General features: G+C 45.3%; 1 protein-coding gene across 7 annotated transcripts in view; it reads right to left on the reverse strand.

Moving 5' to 3' along the window:
* LAMA2 (laminin subunit alpha 2) overlaps nt 1-16,980 on the reverse strand; it is a 390,451-nt gene that overhangs the window by 215,034 nt on the left and 158,437 nt on the right. For all 7 annotated transcript variants that reach the window (XM_079970713.1, XM_079970719.1, XM_079970718.1 and 4 more), the window contains exon 12: nt 11,339-11,512. In XM_079970713.1, the coding sequence (XP_079826839.1) occupies nt 11,339-11,512 (174 nt within the window). The remainder of the gene's footprint in view (nt 1-11,338; nt 11,513-16,980) is intronic.

Here is a 16,980-nt window from a genome sequence, read left to right on the forward strand (position 1 = left end):
TTGCTTCTCCCACTTTCTGGACAATGAAGTTGTCTGCAAGGCCAGTGAGGAATCTGTTTGACCTTATGCTCTTGGCTGAGTTTGACATCCAGCAAATATCCGGGTAATTGAAGTCCCCCATTACTACTATCTCCCTTCCTTTTGCATGCTTGGCCATCTGTTCCAGGAAGGCATCATCTATGTCCTCCGTTTGGCTTGGGGATCTATAGTAAACTCCCACAATGAGGTCCCTGTTATTAATCTCTCCCTTAATTTTGACCCAAATGCTCTCACTTTGGCTTTGAGGTTCTAAATCTTGGATCTCTTCACAGGTATACACATCCCTGACATATAACGCCACTCCTCCTCCTTTCTTGTCTGGTCTGTTTCTCTGAAATAGATTGTAACCCTCCATTATTACATTCCAGTCGTGGGACTTATCCCACCAGGTTTCAGTGATGCCTATTATGTCATATTTAGTTTGCTGTACCAAGAGCTCAAGCTCATCTTGTTTATTACCCATGCTTTGCGCATTAGTGTACAGACATTGAAGTCCATTAATCATTCCCCCGTGTCTCTTATTTAAGGATTTTTTCCTCCCACCACTAGGTATCAACTCCTTTTTTATATTGTTGGTGTTCTGTGTCCATCCACCTCAGCTAATGTTTCTGCTTCCTCTATACAGTGGTGCCTCGCAAGACGAAAAGAATCTGTTCCGTGAGTCTCTTCATCTAGCGGTTTTTTCGTCTTGTGAAGCAAGCCCATTAGCGGCTTAGTGGCTTAGCGCTATTAGCGGCTTAGCGGCTTTTAGCGGCTTTCAGTGGATAAGCGGCTTAGCGGCTTAGAAAAAAGGGGGGGAAGGGAAAAAAAGTCGGAAAAACTCGCAAGACATTTTCGTCTTGCGAAGCAAGCCCATAGGGAAATTTGTCTTGCGAAGCACCTCCAAAACGGAAAACCCTTTCGTCTAGCGGGTTTTTCGTCTTGCGAGGCATTCGTCTTGCAGGGCACCACTGTACTATATTTTATATTGTGTGTGTGCAAGAGAGAGAGAGGTGGAAGTCGAGATGGAGAAAGCACAGGGAATGATACAGAGCTAATAAAACAGTGTTTACATTTTCTAAAACTTTACTAAATCTATATAAACAGGACGTAAACTAAGAACCATTAATTCCTAAAATGTAAGTTGTAAAAACGTAGCCAAGATTGGCAAAGCAATCCTTCCCTTCCCTTCATTTCATCTGTCTGAATGCCACAGCTTGTTCATGTTCCTTCAATGTTTACAGCAGATTAAGGGATAATTAGTAGAATGTTAATGCACACAAATAAATATTATTAAAGAATAAGGTAGAAAGGCCATCTCTTATGTCGTCATTAATTTGAAGCTCCAGAAATATGACTCCTAATAGGACTCCAAGTTGTTTACCTGGTTTCATGTTCGTATGTTTGCTAATTGCAAAAATGATTTTTGGATACCAGCCAATAGCCTTTTGAATTTTCTGCTTTGAAATTGGTGTGTGTAATCTACCATTAGAGTCAAGTGACATAAGGTCATAATCACATGATACATGCATTTTCTCTCTCATTTTGTTGTATTGAACCACATAGCTTTGTTCATCATACTTGACTGATGTAGCTAACTATGCTGTTCATTAGCCCATTTTATAATGATGCTAACAAAAGAAAACAAAAACATTGGTTGCCTAAGTACCACATTATTTTCTTTATGGAAATGGTAGCCAAAAATGGTGACCTTGGAGTCAGGTGTAACTTCTCAATCCTGAGCAACTAATATTGTCTGCATTAAGGTACCACATGCATTTAGGAGCTTAGTTTGCACACAATCGTAAACCGTGGTTTATATGTTAAACAAACCATGGCTTATTTGTCCAAAGTTAGTTTTGTTTTCTTGATGCTCTTAACTCATACCTTCATCGCTTGATGAACGTTTGGCTGTGGTAGTCAAGCAAATCATGGTTAAGGAAATGTGCTAGGTTCATACATAATGCCAAACCATAGTTAAAAGAAACAAAAGTTTGTAAGCCAACAACAAATCATGGCTTCAGATTGTGATTTGTTGGCAGTGTTCAAACTATTGCTAAGCCATGGGGCAGTGTTTTCACATGCTAACCATACTGTTCTGTATGAGAAGTACATGCATTTGTGAAATTAGGAAGAAAATACTTCTATGTATCTTAAATAATGTATTCACAGAAAGTACTCTTATGAGAGCTTGGGTAATAATGATAAACCTAAGGCTTTATGCAACAACCCCCCCCCCCCAAAAAAAATAATAATAATCAACCAACCGTATAGCCAAGAGAAATAATTTTTGCATCAATTTTTATTTTTATTTTTTTGAAAGACAGAACGCTGGACATTTGCTAGGTAAACTGATTTCTTTGAAAGAAAGCTTTTCATATACAGTGGTACCTCTGGTTAAGAACTTACCGGTAATTTGTTCTGGAGATACGTTCTTAACCTGAAACTGTTCTTAACCTAAGGTACCACTTTAGCTAATGTGGCCTCCTGCCGCCGCCGCCGCACGATTTCTGTTCTCATCCTGAAGTAAAGTTCTTAACCCGAGGTACTATTTCTGGGTTAGTGTAGTCTGTAACCTGAGGTACCACTGTAAAACCTTAACCAGTACAGAATTCTGGCACACCATTTGTGACAAGATTGGTGGGGGGCACAATAATGAAAGTGTAAAAGAATCTATGTACAGCAGCAGCAGCAGCTTACAGTGAAGCTTGTTGGAGACAGCCAGCATCAGTTAATGATGCTCAGTGGATGAGAATCTGCTACCCATACTGGACAGCAATGTAAGGTGACAGAGAAGGCATGATATCACAAATCTGTATTGTACATATGTGAGGCTGCTGAACAGGTAGCAGTGCCTAGCATGGGTCACTAGCATCACGGATCACAACCAACCTTAGAATCATTAAGCTGCTGCAGGTTTCCATAGTGCTGAATTAACACCATAGGAGCCTGTAGGTGTTGAGTGGCTACAAGATGAGCATGATATGGTCTCAATGATCCAATCTGAGCCTGTTCAGGAACTATGTGCTTTCACAGTCCAGAATTGCCAACTATCATTCTAGCAGAAGTGCCAAATCCCCCTCCCATGTAAATTTACCCACCAGTGCCTGGAAGTTACTTTCAGGAGTCCTTTCAGGAGCTGGTCCTACACTCAAGTAGGACCCTGGCAGAGACACATGCCCAACTGGCATATTCTGTCCTTCCTGGTCGATCGTTCGGGAGCTTCAAAAGCTTTCTTCAACCCGAACATCACAGCGACCGATGCCAACAGACATTGGCACACTTAGGGATCTGCAGAGTCTTCGCAGCTTGCGTAACAGAACTCAGCAACTCAGCATTTTGACTAATCTACTTTATTTACATGTAAACACACATGGAGCACTGCAACATGGCTCCCTCTCTAGCATCAGACAGCAAAAAGAAAAAGAACAAAGGACAATAGTCCCACTTCACGGAACAGAGTAACACAAACATTCTGTCTCTGTCACTCCCCACTTTGTGGAGTCAAAACATACACCGTCATGTGATAGACAAAAATCCCATGACTGCAATCATGGAGCAGGAATTCTAACAGGTCCCAAGTTAATCCTAAACATATCCCATGTTGAAAGAGGATCTCCAGTAAAGGGTCTAGAAAAGTCTGATACTGTGGTCAGAGCAGATAATTTGGAGCTACACAGTGCTTTTTTTCTGAGGGGACGCAGAGGTACGCATACCCCTAAATATTTTGTGAATCTAAGTTTGGCCTCATTGAGGGGCAGTATTTCAATATGAGTAGGAAAATGAGAGTACCCCTAAACATTTTTTTTAAAGAAAAAAGCACTGGATTGGACACAAGGATCGGGCTCATTAAAAGGGTGCTTCGTGTTTACATAAAAGAAGATATAAGAAAGTTACTCCTTAATACCACTGGGATTAGCAATGAGTAGTTGAGATGCATGATACCATGTAGAAGGAGTCTACTGCAATATCTATATATGTGTATTATTGCAATGAATTTTTCCAGTATAGTTAACCATATAGCCTGCCACATTTAGCTTCAGCAAAAAAGAGTACAGTATTTTAGAGGGCCAGAAGGTGAATTTTACTTATTCACAGAAAGGGGCAATTATTGGTCTACAAACTGAAAATTACCAAGCAGAACTTTTCAAAAAGCAGTATCAGAACAACTAGAAAATAGAAGTGCCCATTTAGTTTCAAATTGTTATTTGAGATACATGCTTTGGGGGGGGGGGGAATTAAAAGCAACAGAGAAAAGGGTTTAAAATAGCAGGAATGATTCAATGTTTGACATGATTGCCTAAACTCCAACCAAGAGTGTAAAGTGTCCTTTAACTCCGTGGAGAGCTTTATCTTCTCAAATTTTTCATTACTTTATAGCTAAAGATGTCTGAATCAGTCCATACTGCTTGATTAATCCTAGAACACTATGTAAGCTACAACATTTTGTTTAAAAAATTCCATTAGCTTTCACAATTATGCTTGGCTCTTCAAGGAAAGGGATGAGAAGTGAGCAAAGCCTGCATTTTCTGGTTAATGACAGTAAATTCCTTTAGAAAGGAAACATACATGAGCAGGAGATTGGAAAAAAAAAAAACTTTTTCACAGCAGATCTCTAGATGACAAGAGTGGCCCTAACTTTTTATTTCTGTGAAATCCTCTTGCCTCCCTTGGCAAAAGGACGGGGGTCAGGGGGGGAGGGTCGAAGGCCAGACTGTCACCAGACTGAAGAAAGGAGCCATGTGCACTGAACCCCCCCTCTACTTCTCCCCAATTTGAAAGGTGATGAATAATTAAGGAAGCAGTTTGTTGGGCAATTGAATATTACCTGCAAAGTGCCGCTCATCTCCTTGAGGCAAACTGAAAGCTGACAGAGTTGAGCCAATTAGACTGACTGTCTCCTCAATGAGTTGTGACCTATCAATGGTAATAGCTTATTATGATGATAAATGAACCCATCTCTCAAACTGAAGCCCGAGTACACACTTCAGCAGTTTCCCTGAATCATGGGGCCATTACCTCACAACTCTGGATCGACAGGAGCGACAGCAACAAGAACAGATAGGACGCATGAATAGACACAGATGATTGTTTTACGCTGCTGAATATATTTACAGTTATTTCTGGGGGAGGCATTCTTCTTCTTTTCCTTCTTAATGGGCCTGCCTGAGCATTCCCTGTTTTCACTGGCAATATATGCACTCACACATACATATACATTTCTCATGCTGTGCAAACACTATGCCTATCCCATGAGACAGCTGGATGGATTTCTGATTGGTATCTACATGCCTGTTCAATCTTCACAGTCTCAGAGGTACTCAGCATTCGATTACTGCAGAATATCCTCCAGCCTGGCTGAAAAAGTTTGCTTTACTTCCTTTTAATCCAATTAGTGCCTTTAATTGCTCTGCCAGAGCTAATCTTCCTTAGGAAAAGTGAAAAGAAATGGGGGTGGGGATTGCAACATTAGCCTAAACGCTTTCCCCATGACTTCAACTTATATAAGTTTCAAGACATTTAAAGCAATTGAACAAAAAACAAAAGAAAGAGAATTCTAGGTCCACAATTTCGACTTGCACAAAAAGTTTCTTGACAACAGTCCAAACAAAAACTTCCACCAACTGGGAAATCATGCTGGGCTTGTTTGCGTCTTTGAAACTGAAGGATACTGGTGCAGTAACAGCTATGCCCTTCTTTACATCCCCAATTCTTACTGTCTTTTGATGCCTGCCTTCACATTCCCTCTTTTTATAAGCAAAATATAAAAGAACAAAGACTGTGTTGTGGCTACCCTACGCTTTATGCTGCCGTTATAGCTTGCTGCCGTGTTCGTGCTGTGAACATGTAATGTTTGGATGACACCTACATATTTTTAAACATAATTGTATATGTACCAGAGAGCTCCAGTCAAATTGAAGCTCTGTACATGATTAACTGGATTAAAGTGTGTAAATGCTTAAGGGCACACATTTGTCATGCACAATTTATGCAGATCTTGATGAACACAGGATTGCTTTGTAAAATATAAAGGCATCTTTATATATACACACTACAAAGTTTTATAGATATACAGTATACTCCAAACATATAATACTCCAAAGTTTGTTCCAAAGCTGTACAACTATTTTGGCCAAAGGGATTTATTTACAACCTTTTATTTTAGTTTTTTGCAAGCATCTGAATAAGACATTTGGAAGGAGACTGAAGATCATTCATTCCAATCTCTGATCTATAGTTTGGTTCTCTTACAGTAAACAAGGAAATGGCTCACTTGAGGGATATGGAGTCTCCCCATACACCAGGCAATTCCTCAGAGTGTTACTCAGGCTACCACCAGCTTTTAAAAATACCCTAACCCAGTGGTTTTCAACCAGTGTGCCGTGGCAGCCTGGGGTGCCTTGAATGATGGTCAGGTGTGTTGCAGGCAACACTGGTCTCTGTCCCTCTTTCCTTCCCTCCCTCCTCTGATGCCTTCTCGTGACTCCACCTCCCAAAGGCTTGCCCAGCTCTTTGTTGCAGCAGCCCTGGCTACAAGCTCCCCAGGCGAATGGTGCCTCTGGGGCTGGCCAGGGGGTGCTGGTTGCCAGGAGCTCAGAGTAAGTAAGTAAGTAAGTAAGTAAGTAAGTAAGTAAGTAAGCAGGCAGGCAGGCAGGTGAGGAAGCCCAGCCAGCCAGTTCACCAGCCTTTGCTGCTGGGAATGGACAAGCAAGTCCCAGGCTTCTGTGGGGCAGTGTGAGGAGGCACCTCTCTCTGAGGGCAGGGTGGGCAGCTCAGAGACAGGGTTGGTGGCGGTGGCTGCCTGCAGGACTCCCAAGGAGAGGGGAGAGGAGAGGAGGCTGAGGGAACACTTCACAAGAGCATGGCTGTCAATTTTTCCCTTTTCTTGCGAGGAATCCTATTCGGAATAAGGGAATTTTCCTTTAAAAAAGGGAAACGTTGACAGCTATGCACAAGAGAGTTCGAAAAAGGGTGAGAGGATGCCAGCTCTGCAGGCAAGGAGTGACATAACTGGGCTCCTGAGCCCCACAAGGGTGCCACAGAAAGAATGTAGTTGGTCAAGGGAGCCAAGGACTCAAAAAGGTTGAAAACCTCTGCCCTAATCATTCCCATCCCAATCATGAGCTGCCTGTGTGGAGGAGGGAGACACTAAGATGAAGGAATAAACACTTTGACCAGGGATAGGTTCCTTTATTTATGCAAATGACTAGTCTATCAGCAAGCCACATCTAAAATCTAAAGCTGAACAAGGGCACAATCCTTTATGAACAAAGCTGAAAACTCAGGGCACACTCCTTTAAGAACAATGGCAAGGAGGCCATAGTGCTTGTGGGGTGCTGGAATGTCTGTTTATGTTTGGGGAAGTGCCATAGTTCAGTGGTACAGCATCTGCCTTGCATGCAGAAGGTCCCAGATTCAATCCCCAGCATCTCCAGCTAAGGTTGGGAGAAAGCCCTGCATGAAATCCTAGACAGTGTAGGCAATATGCAGCTAGATGAACCAATGGTCTGACATACTGTACGGAAGCGTCCTATGTTCCTGTAAGTGAGTTGAGGAGTTGTGTATTATTACAACCGCTTGTAAGCTACATATTTTGATTGAAAGGTATAAGTCTTGGAAGGAAATGCATACACACTATGGTTTGTATTCAGTGCAGAACTAATGAGCCTATTACATCACAAATATTTCTGCTTGCCTGACAGAACTCTCTCCTTTCCTCTTCTAAATCTCCAGAGCAGGTTTTTGTGTGTGTGTGTGTGTGTGGGAGATATGGGGGCACATGGTGGGAGGAGTGGGGAGAAGTACCATTCTGCTAGCAGGAATGGTTGCACTAGCTTCTGCTAGTACAGCAACTGAGTTGAATTTGGCCTGTAATGTTTCAGTGCAAGGACTGCAAAATAAATTCTTGATGATTCCCAACATTAGGTATAGCAATAATGGAAGAGGAGGTGTCAAAAAAATGGACGGTAAGGTCACAAGCTACTGTATATTGAAAACTTATTCTGTGCTACCTTAGGCAGCAAGTCTCAGAAAACCACACATACAATGGAGATTGTATTTGAAGCACTGCAAGCAAACATCATCTAGAAAAGCTGGTTTAATCCAGTTTCAGCTATTTAGAGAAACGTTTTATTGAGTTTACAAATAATAACCCTCAATATTCCATTTCCATAGCAATGCACTAAATCACCCCAGCTAAGTATGTCATCATGGCTATAATTTACATGATGCAACATGACAGTTAAGATGTACTATGGTAATTTGTGAGTGCTTCCAGTATTACTGTAGTATCAAAAATTTATATGGTTCAGTTATTAAGGCAAATTGTTTCATTCATACAGTGATGTCTGACAGTAAACCATAAAGTCCTTCCAAATTACAAGTGGGGGAAAATGCCTTCCATGTTCAGACAAATTGCACACATTCTTTCCATTATTTTGCTTCCTAAGTGGGAAAAGATATCTGCAAAGTATCTGCCAAAAGCACAGGAAATGTTCATTGCCTAAGAGCAAGCAAAACGGACCCTGCTCATACCAGACTTGAGTCTCCTTAGCAATCTATAGTCTTGAACAATATGCCCATATTCTTTCAAAGAGATGCAGCTTAATCTTTACTTGCTCACTTACCTTCTGTTACACAGATTTCCAACCAAGCGGAAAATGCTAAGCAGTGAAGCCTGGTGAAAGTAACCTGGGATATCTTCACAAAGTTTCAAAAAACAAGACAGTGCAAGACTAAACATATCAAAAGCTCCTGCTTGTTTTACAGCTATTCAGATTCCAGGCTTTTTCAGTACCACGACCTTTCAGTACCACGACCAATTTTTCATGTGCTAGCTGCCACAGTTCACACAAGAGTACTCTAATATGTACACCAATATTCTATTCTTAGGCATACAATGTCTATGTTATGATTTAAAACCCTAATACAAAAACACAGTAACCTGACAAGGGTGGTACTGGTGGGAAAAGTGCCTCCATAGCTCAGTGGCAGAGCACATGACTGGCAGAAGTACCAAATTTAATCCTCAGCATTTCTAGTCCGAAGGAGCAGTTGGCAGGTGAAATTAAGTGGTCCTGCCTGGAGATCCACTGCCAATCAGAATAGACAATTACTGGGGTAGATTGACCAATAGTATGGCTCAATCTGAGGAAACTTCATAAACTTCCATAAGATGTATGGAAGTGAGAGCTGGACCATAAAGAAGGCTGCTCGCCGAAGAATTGATGCTTTTGAATTATGGTGCTGGAGGAGACTCCTGAGAGTCCCATGGACTGCAAGAAGATCAAACTTAGGCATTCTTAAGGAAATCAGCCCTGAGTGCTCACTGGAAGGACAGATCCTGAAGCTGAGGCTCCAATACTTTGGCCACCTCACGAGAAGAGAAGACTCCCTGGAAAAGACCCTGATGTTGGGAAAGATTGAGGGCACAAGGAGAAGGGGACGACAGAGGACGAGATGGTTGGACAGTGTTCTTGAAGCTACAAACATGAGTCTGACCAAACTGCGGGAGGCAGTGGAAGACAGGAGTGCCTGGCGTGCTCTGGTCCATGGGGTCACGAAGAGTCGGACACGACTAAACGACTAAACAACAACAAATGGCTCAATCTGAGGAAACTTCATAAGCCACTTTGAAATCAGTGAGTGGGGCCTTGGCTTCACTTAAAGCAGTGGTGGTGAACCTTTGGCCCTCCAACTGTTGCTGAACTACAATTCCCATCACCTGGTCACTGGCCATGTTTGCTGAGGCTGTTAAGAGTTGTAGTTCAGCAACAGTCAGAGGGCCGAATTCCCCCATCCTTGACTGATTAATTAATATGCAATTAAGTTTTCTGAGCAACAAAGTAAGTTCTAGTCTTCTGCAGGTGCCTATGTTTCTGCAAACACAGGGCATAACCTTAAGTATATAAAAATTTATTATTATTATTATTATTATTATTATTATTATTATTATTATTATTATAGATTCAGTCAAGCAACAGACCCCACAAGAAGGTTGAGAGCAAGCCTGGGTGACTTGCATTTTCATTCTTGCTCTATATTGTTTTTTTAAATATGCCCTGGGGAGCACTCCATGATTTCCTAATACACAGATATCTCCCTCACTTTCCGCCTTCTCGCGATATCTGGATTTTGCTGCTTATTTGGAATATTTGAAGAAAACGAGATTGCCTATGTTCGTAGAATGTGTGAGTTATCTGCTGAACTTGCAGGAATTGTTTACAATTCCCCGCCATTCAGAACATATGATGGGTATATTCTTTTAACATGAGTGGGAAGAGTAATCCTATTTCATGGAAACTTGCCAACTCCTAAATGTTAAGCAGATGTGTGTCAAGAAGAAATTCTCCACATGTGTGGATTATCCTGCCACTGTAGCAGCATGGTGAGGAAAGTCTCACCTCCTAGAAATACCCCTATTAAAAGGATCAAAAGCTCACTTAAGGTCAAAAGTTGGCATTCCAGGGAACCATGCATGCCTCCTCAAATCCAGTGGGGTTTTAAGTTGTGGGTTGTTCTTTTTCAAAAAGTAGCAGTCTTCTGAGCCACATGGCAAGTAACTTTTGAAAAATCAGGAGTGGCTGGAACTTAAACCATAATATCATTTACCCGAGGACTATCTGTGCTTTTAGGCCACTGTATATGTCAGGTGCAAGCAAACTACCTGGATTTGTTTGCCTGTTGTACCACACCGTTGTGGTTTTATAAGTTGGTGCAGCCAGAAGTGGAGCTATATATCCCAGAGATATAGGACCTTTGAAGATGGGTCAGCTTGTAAGCAACTGTGTGGTTTTAAACACGGCAATGAGGCTTGTAAACATTTTAGCAGCACACCATCTCTGGAATCCCAAGGTATAGCTCCCGGCACTCAAGTTTCCCACTAAGCAATACACATTTTTTTCCCCTAGCACACCCCCTCAACATCTGATCTGCTGTCAGCATCTGTGTAAACTAAGTGGGAAAGAACCAGTGAAATGTGAAGGTGTGGTAAGGCAGATAAGACTGCTTGAAAGAAACACATGTTACTCGCACAGAATAGACCACCAGCCAATTCATCCTAGAAATAATACTGCAAATTATCTGAGCTTTCCTAGCACCTGACACCCAAAGCTGCCAGGAGGCCCCGGGAGCAGCTTACTTACCCTTTGCCTTTTGTCTCACGGGGATTCTCTGTATGCCTATGTCAGTTGCTTTCAGCAAGCAATTTTGCTGGTCAAATATCTACCCCGCAAATGCAAACTAAAAGAAAAATAATTGCTTACATCTTTCGCTATTAATAAATCAAATTAACACCCAGGCAAAGACCATCTGCACTTACTTTGTTGCCCAAATAAGGACTGGGTGCACTCCAATAATAAATATGCTGCAAAGCAGTCCTCGCAGCCACGTTGCTGATGCTAAGTTGCTGAGGTCCATCAAAGCTGTCCTGCTGAGGAGTCACTCTAGCGCGACCAGCTACATCTGTCAGGTGCCAGCCATTCATGTCCATGATCTATGGTGACAAAAGAAAATACCTACTAATATCCACATACTGAAACCTACAAAATCTATATTCCTTCCTTATTTCTTTTTGTTTTCCTATTCATAATTTAAATAGGTTTCCATTTAGCACAGAAGCAGAGAGTTTGCCATATTGCATAAAATTAAGAATAGAGTTCCCTTCTTTCCATATTCAGTGAAATCAAGAGGAGCATAAGTTTTAGAATCATTTATTTAAAGTCATGATTGGTTCTCTTCAAAGAGTTTTTAATTCTTATGAGTTCAAAGGGCTCACTCCACACACACCCCATTTGAAGCTGGTAACAAATTATGAATGAATACTGCAGAATGTATTCCTTAACTGTAATTCTGCATGTGCCAACTTCATGAGAAAGGTAGTCAAATTCTATTTAATGCATTGCACTGAACAACATATTAGATGCACCTCCTTATGATAAAATTAGGCAGCCTCCATAAAAGAATTTTCAGACCATGAGTATGTATAGCATAGGGAAGGAGAATGTATCACCTTGCAACAGAAGGATTTGCAAGACAAACTTCTTAACAAGGAAATTGTAACAAGAGCTAGAAGGTGAGCAGCTTCTTAGGGAGCTGCATGCACTTGGAGGTGGGCCACTCAGACCAGAATCTTGGCTGCAATCATGGCATCCAGTGAAGAAAAGAAGGAAGGAATGAGCCCCCACAATAAAATGAGACAAGACTTCAGTGCTGCACTGAAAGCAATACTTTAAGATCCAGAATGTTTCAAATGTAAAGACTCTTCTTCAGGGCAACTGGCATTCTCTTCAAAGGATACCCAGAAGTCTCTTCAATGGTAGCTAAGAGAAGCTGATTTCTCTCAAGTTCCAGGATTGAGAAAGAGGGAGCAATCATAAGTATCTGATTTTATTTATTAAAATAGTTATATCCCACCCTTCTGATGCAAAAGCACCATTCAGGACATCTTGCACCTGAAATATCTCCCTCCAGTGTCAGAAAGTGTAGGTTAAAAACACTTTCCACTTGCTAGATTGGAAACCTTTGGTACAGCGAGGAAAAGGCTTAGAAAAGCCCAGCTGTAGTTCACTGGATGGGGTTTGATACAGGTCTCTTGGGGGCCAATGTTACCTAGTCCGCTCTCTATATTAGAGGTATTCCTAAATGGAATGAGGACAGCTCCCCATGTCATGTGAAGGGTGTCTGTGACCGGGGAACCCACCCATTAAAAACTTTCTGCCTGGCTGGCTCACCCCTCTATGTGGTTGAAACTCAGCTCATCATGCCCTAGTCCAGCTATCTCTGGATTTGTTAATATTTCCTCCTGAGTTGAGGAGGACTCTAAGCATGATAGGAATGAGTGCCTGCTCTGCACTTTTTAAGCAAGGTAGGCTGGGTTTAAAACCTATTCCCTGGCTAGAATTGTTATGTACTGGGTTGAATAGGATCCAAACTGCAGCAGTCTGATTGGCCCTAGAACAATAGGATCCAAAAGGCAGCAGCCTGATTGGTCCTAGAACAATAGGATTCAGAATGCAGCAGTCTGATTGGTCCTAGAACAATGCAGCAGTATGATTGGTTGGCAGGAACTACCCAATCATGCTCCAGATAGAAGTGAATCCACAACCTGATTGGCTTACAGTAGAATTCCGGAATTAGCCAATCATGTGCAGCCCATTGTGTAAATAATGTATATAAAGCAGATACCTTGAGGGGACTTCCATTCATTCCTCCTCACCACTATGAGCTGAATAAAGAGCATGAAATCACTTTGCGACTCTGAGTATATTTCACTGGCGACGAAGGTGGGATCCCGCTGAGCTGACTGCCACACACAGCACCGCAGCACCGCCACCTGCCGCATCGCTGCCTCGCACCGTGTATCCAGGCTTCAGCTCCGGGACACAAGGAACTCAGAATGGCAACCAACAGCAGCTTTTTGCCGTTCAACCCAGCATCTGGAGACTGGGAAGCATACGCCTCCCGTTTCACCTTCCTCCTAGAAGCCAAAGGGGTCACCGATGAAGAAGACGCCAAGAAGAGGGCAATATTCTTCAGCGTCTGCGGAGAGGAGACGTTTGAAATCGCCCGGGCTCTCCTTGCGCCTGAAGACGTCGCTACTGTTCCATACAAAACAATAATGGAACAGCTGAAGGGGCACTTTTCGCCGCAGCCCTCAGTGGTGGCTCGTCGAAACGCCTTCTACGCAAAGCGGCAAGCCCCTGGGGAAACCATAACTGGGTTTGTGACCTCTCTCCGCCAAGCCGCCCGGTTCTGCAACTTCTCAGAGCTGGAGAACATGCTTCGTGACCGCCTCGTCGGTGGCCTGAGGGATGAGAAGCTGCAACGACGCCTCTACGCTAAGAAGGACCTAACGTTCCAGGTCGCTCTGGAGGAGGCCCTGGCAACGGAAGCTGCCGAGAGGTCGACGCAAGAGGCACGGCCGAGCCAGCCATCCCAACCGAGGGTCCACCATGAAGACCTCACCGACGACTCAGGATCCAACAGGGAGGAGGTGCACCGAGTACAGCAGCGCACTCAAGCAGCCCACATACCACAGCTGCCTCGACGAGAAGGAGGGAACTGCGCAAGCTGTGGAGAAAGTCACGAGAGGAGGACCTGCCGTTTCCGCAACGCAGAGTGCAGGCAGTGCAGAAAATCGGGACACATCGCCCGGGTGTGTCGGGCTCGGCCCACCCGACGCCAGGCATCAGATGACCAATCCAAGAGCCCCAGGTCCCGGGGCCCAACGCACCAAGGCAACTCGACTGAGCTCACGGACTTCCAGGTATACCAGTTGCCCCACCCCAACGTAGAGAAAATTTATGTTGACGTACAGATAGAGGGGGCCCCATGCCGCATGGAGCTTGACACGGGTTCAACTCTATCCATAATCTCGGCAAGGACCTTAAGGAAACTGTGTCCTACTGGGGGTCCCAAACTCAGGCCGGCCCCATTCACCCTCCGGGACTTCCAGAAACGTAAGGTCCCCACAATGGGGGTGGGGACCTTCAGGGTGCAATACCGAGGGCGGACGCGGCAACTGGAATTGCTGGTGGTCAAGGGCCCCTACATTAGCTTACTGGGATTGGCATGGTTTGGACCACTGGGGCTAGCCGTCACCGGGGTGAACCACACTAGCTTACAAGTGGACGTGGACGCCATATGCAAGGAATTTCCGGGGGTTTTTGATGGGAAATTGGGACAGTATACGGGCCCCCCAATTGCTCTACAGCTTGACCCCGCAGTACGACCGGTCAGGCTCAAGGCCCGCCGGGTCCCGTTCGCCCTGAAACCCCGTATAGACGAGGAATTGGACCGGCTTGTGGAGCAAGGAGTGCTGGAGCCGGTGCCTAATGCCCCCTGGGAAACCCCAATTGTCACACCCGTCAAGCCTAATGGTTCGGTCCGCATCTGCGCAGACTACAAATGTACCATAAACAAGGCCCTTACGGCCCATGCATACCCAGTGCCAGTGGTCAGCCATGTTCTTGCCACCCTGGCTGGGTCGAAAATTTTTGGCAAGCTGGACTTGGCCCAAGCATATCAACAGCTGCCAGTAGATGAGGCCACAGCAGAGGCACAGACGATTGTGACGCACAGAGGAGCATTCAGGGTAAAGCGGCTGCAATTCGGTATCAGCATGGCACCAGGCATATTCCAGAATCTAATGGACTCTCTACTTAAAGGGATTCCTGGCGTCACCCCCTTCTTCGATGATGTGTTGATTGCCGGGCCCACACCAGAGGAGTTTGAGGACCGCCTCCGCACCGTTCTGCACCGTTTCCAGACGGCGGGTCTCAAGGTGAAGCGGGAAAAATGTCTACTAGGAGTGCCTCAGGTGGACTTTCTGGGATTTATGGTGGACGCAGAAGGGGTCCACCCGACTGGGGACAAGGTACGGGCCATTTGTGATGCCCCAGCGCCCAAGAACAAGACTGAACTTCAGGCCTTCTTGGGACTATTGAACTTTTGCCATTCCTTCCTTCCCCACAAGGCGGCGGTAGCGGAGCCCCTACACAGACTCCTGGACAAGCGGGCCCCTTGGGTGTGGGGCCAGCGCCAGGAGGCCGCATTCCAGGCGGTCAAGGACTTGCTTGTCTCAAACTCGGTCTTGGCACACTTCGACGAGAGGCTGCCGGTGGTGCTAGCATGCGACGCCTCGCCCTATGGAATTGGCGCTGTCCTGGGACACCAACTCCCGGATGGAAGAGAGGTACCAGTGGCATACTTTTCCCAGACACTCAACGCAACCGAGCGGAACTACTCGCAAATCGACAAGGAGGGTCTGGCAATCGTGAAGGGAGTAAAAAAATTCCATGATTTCTTGTACGGGCGGCCCTTCACCGTGGTGACTGACCACAAGCCGTTGCTTGGCTTGTTTGCCCCTGAAAAGCAGACCCCCCAAGTGCTGTCTCCTCGCGTCCTCAGGTGGTCAATTTTCCTTGCCAGCTACCAGTATGCACTGATTCACCGTCCAGGGAAGGCGATGGGCCATGCGGACGCCCTCAGCAGGCTACCACTACCGGAAACAGGCCCCGACCCAGCACCTGCACAAGAGGTTATGAGCCTGGAGCTGCTTCCTGACCGCCCCATTCAGGCACAAGAAGTTGCACACCATTCCAAGAAAGATAGGGTCATCTCCCGGGTCCTGGACTGGGTGTGGAGGGGATGGCCCAGCAGCAGCCCCGGGCCAGAATTCGCCGGCTACACAACCCGCAAACATGAACTGTCGGCCCACAAGGGGTGCCTGTTATGGGGAAGCAGGGTCGTTGTTCCCCAGCCCCTCCGCAAAAGGGTCCTCACAGCCCTACACGAGACACACCCAGGGGTAGTAAGAATGAAGGCCCTTGCCAGGAGTTATGTGTGGTGGCCAGGGATCGACGGAGAGATAGAGGCCTGGGTCAAACACTGCCAGGCCTGCCAAGAATGCCGCCCAGATCCCCCAAGGGCCCCAGTCCAGTCCTGGGAGTCCGCCCGAGCACCATGGTCACGCCTGCATGTGGACTTCGCTGGCCCCTTTCAGGGGAAAACATTCTTCATAGTGGTGGACTCCTACACCAAATGGCTGGAAGTCGCACTGGTACCGTCCACTTCTACGTCCGCAGCCATCCGGGTACTACGCAGGCTGTTTGCAACCCACGGGCTCCCTGACACTCTCGTCTCAGACAACGGGACTGCATTTACGTCAGGAGAATTCCAAACCTTCACAACGCAGAACGCCATCCGCCACATCCGTTCGGCGCCATTCCACCCTGCCACCAATGGCCAAGCAGAACGCATGGTGCGGACCACCAAGGACACCCTTCGCCGTATGACACAAGGGGATTGGGAGTACCGCCTTGCCACATTCCTTCTAGCACAGCACAGCACCCCCAGCTCAACGACTGGCCGGAGCCCCGCTGAACTACTAATGGGTCGGCGCCTTGCAATCAGATTGGACCGCCTTCACCCCGATAGAGCTCAGGATGAGGCAGTGGTGGG

The sequence above is a fragment of the Podarcis cretensis genome, assembly GCF_951804945.1.
Source record: "Podarcis cretensis genome assembly, chromosome: 3".
NCBI classification, from domain to species: domain Eukaryota; kingdom Metazoa; phylum Chordata; class Lepidosauria; order Squamata; family Lacertidae; genus Podarcis; species Podarcis cretensis.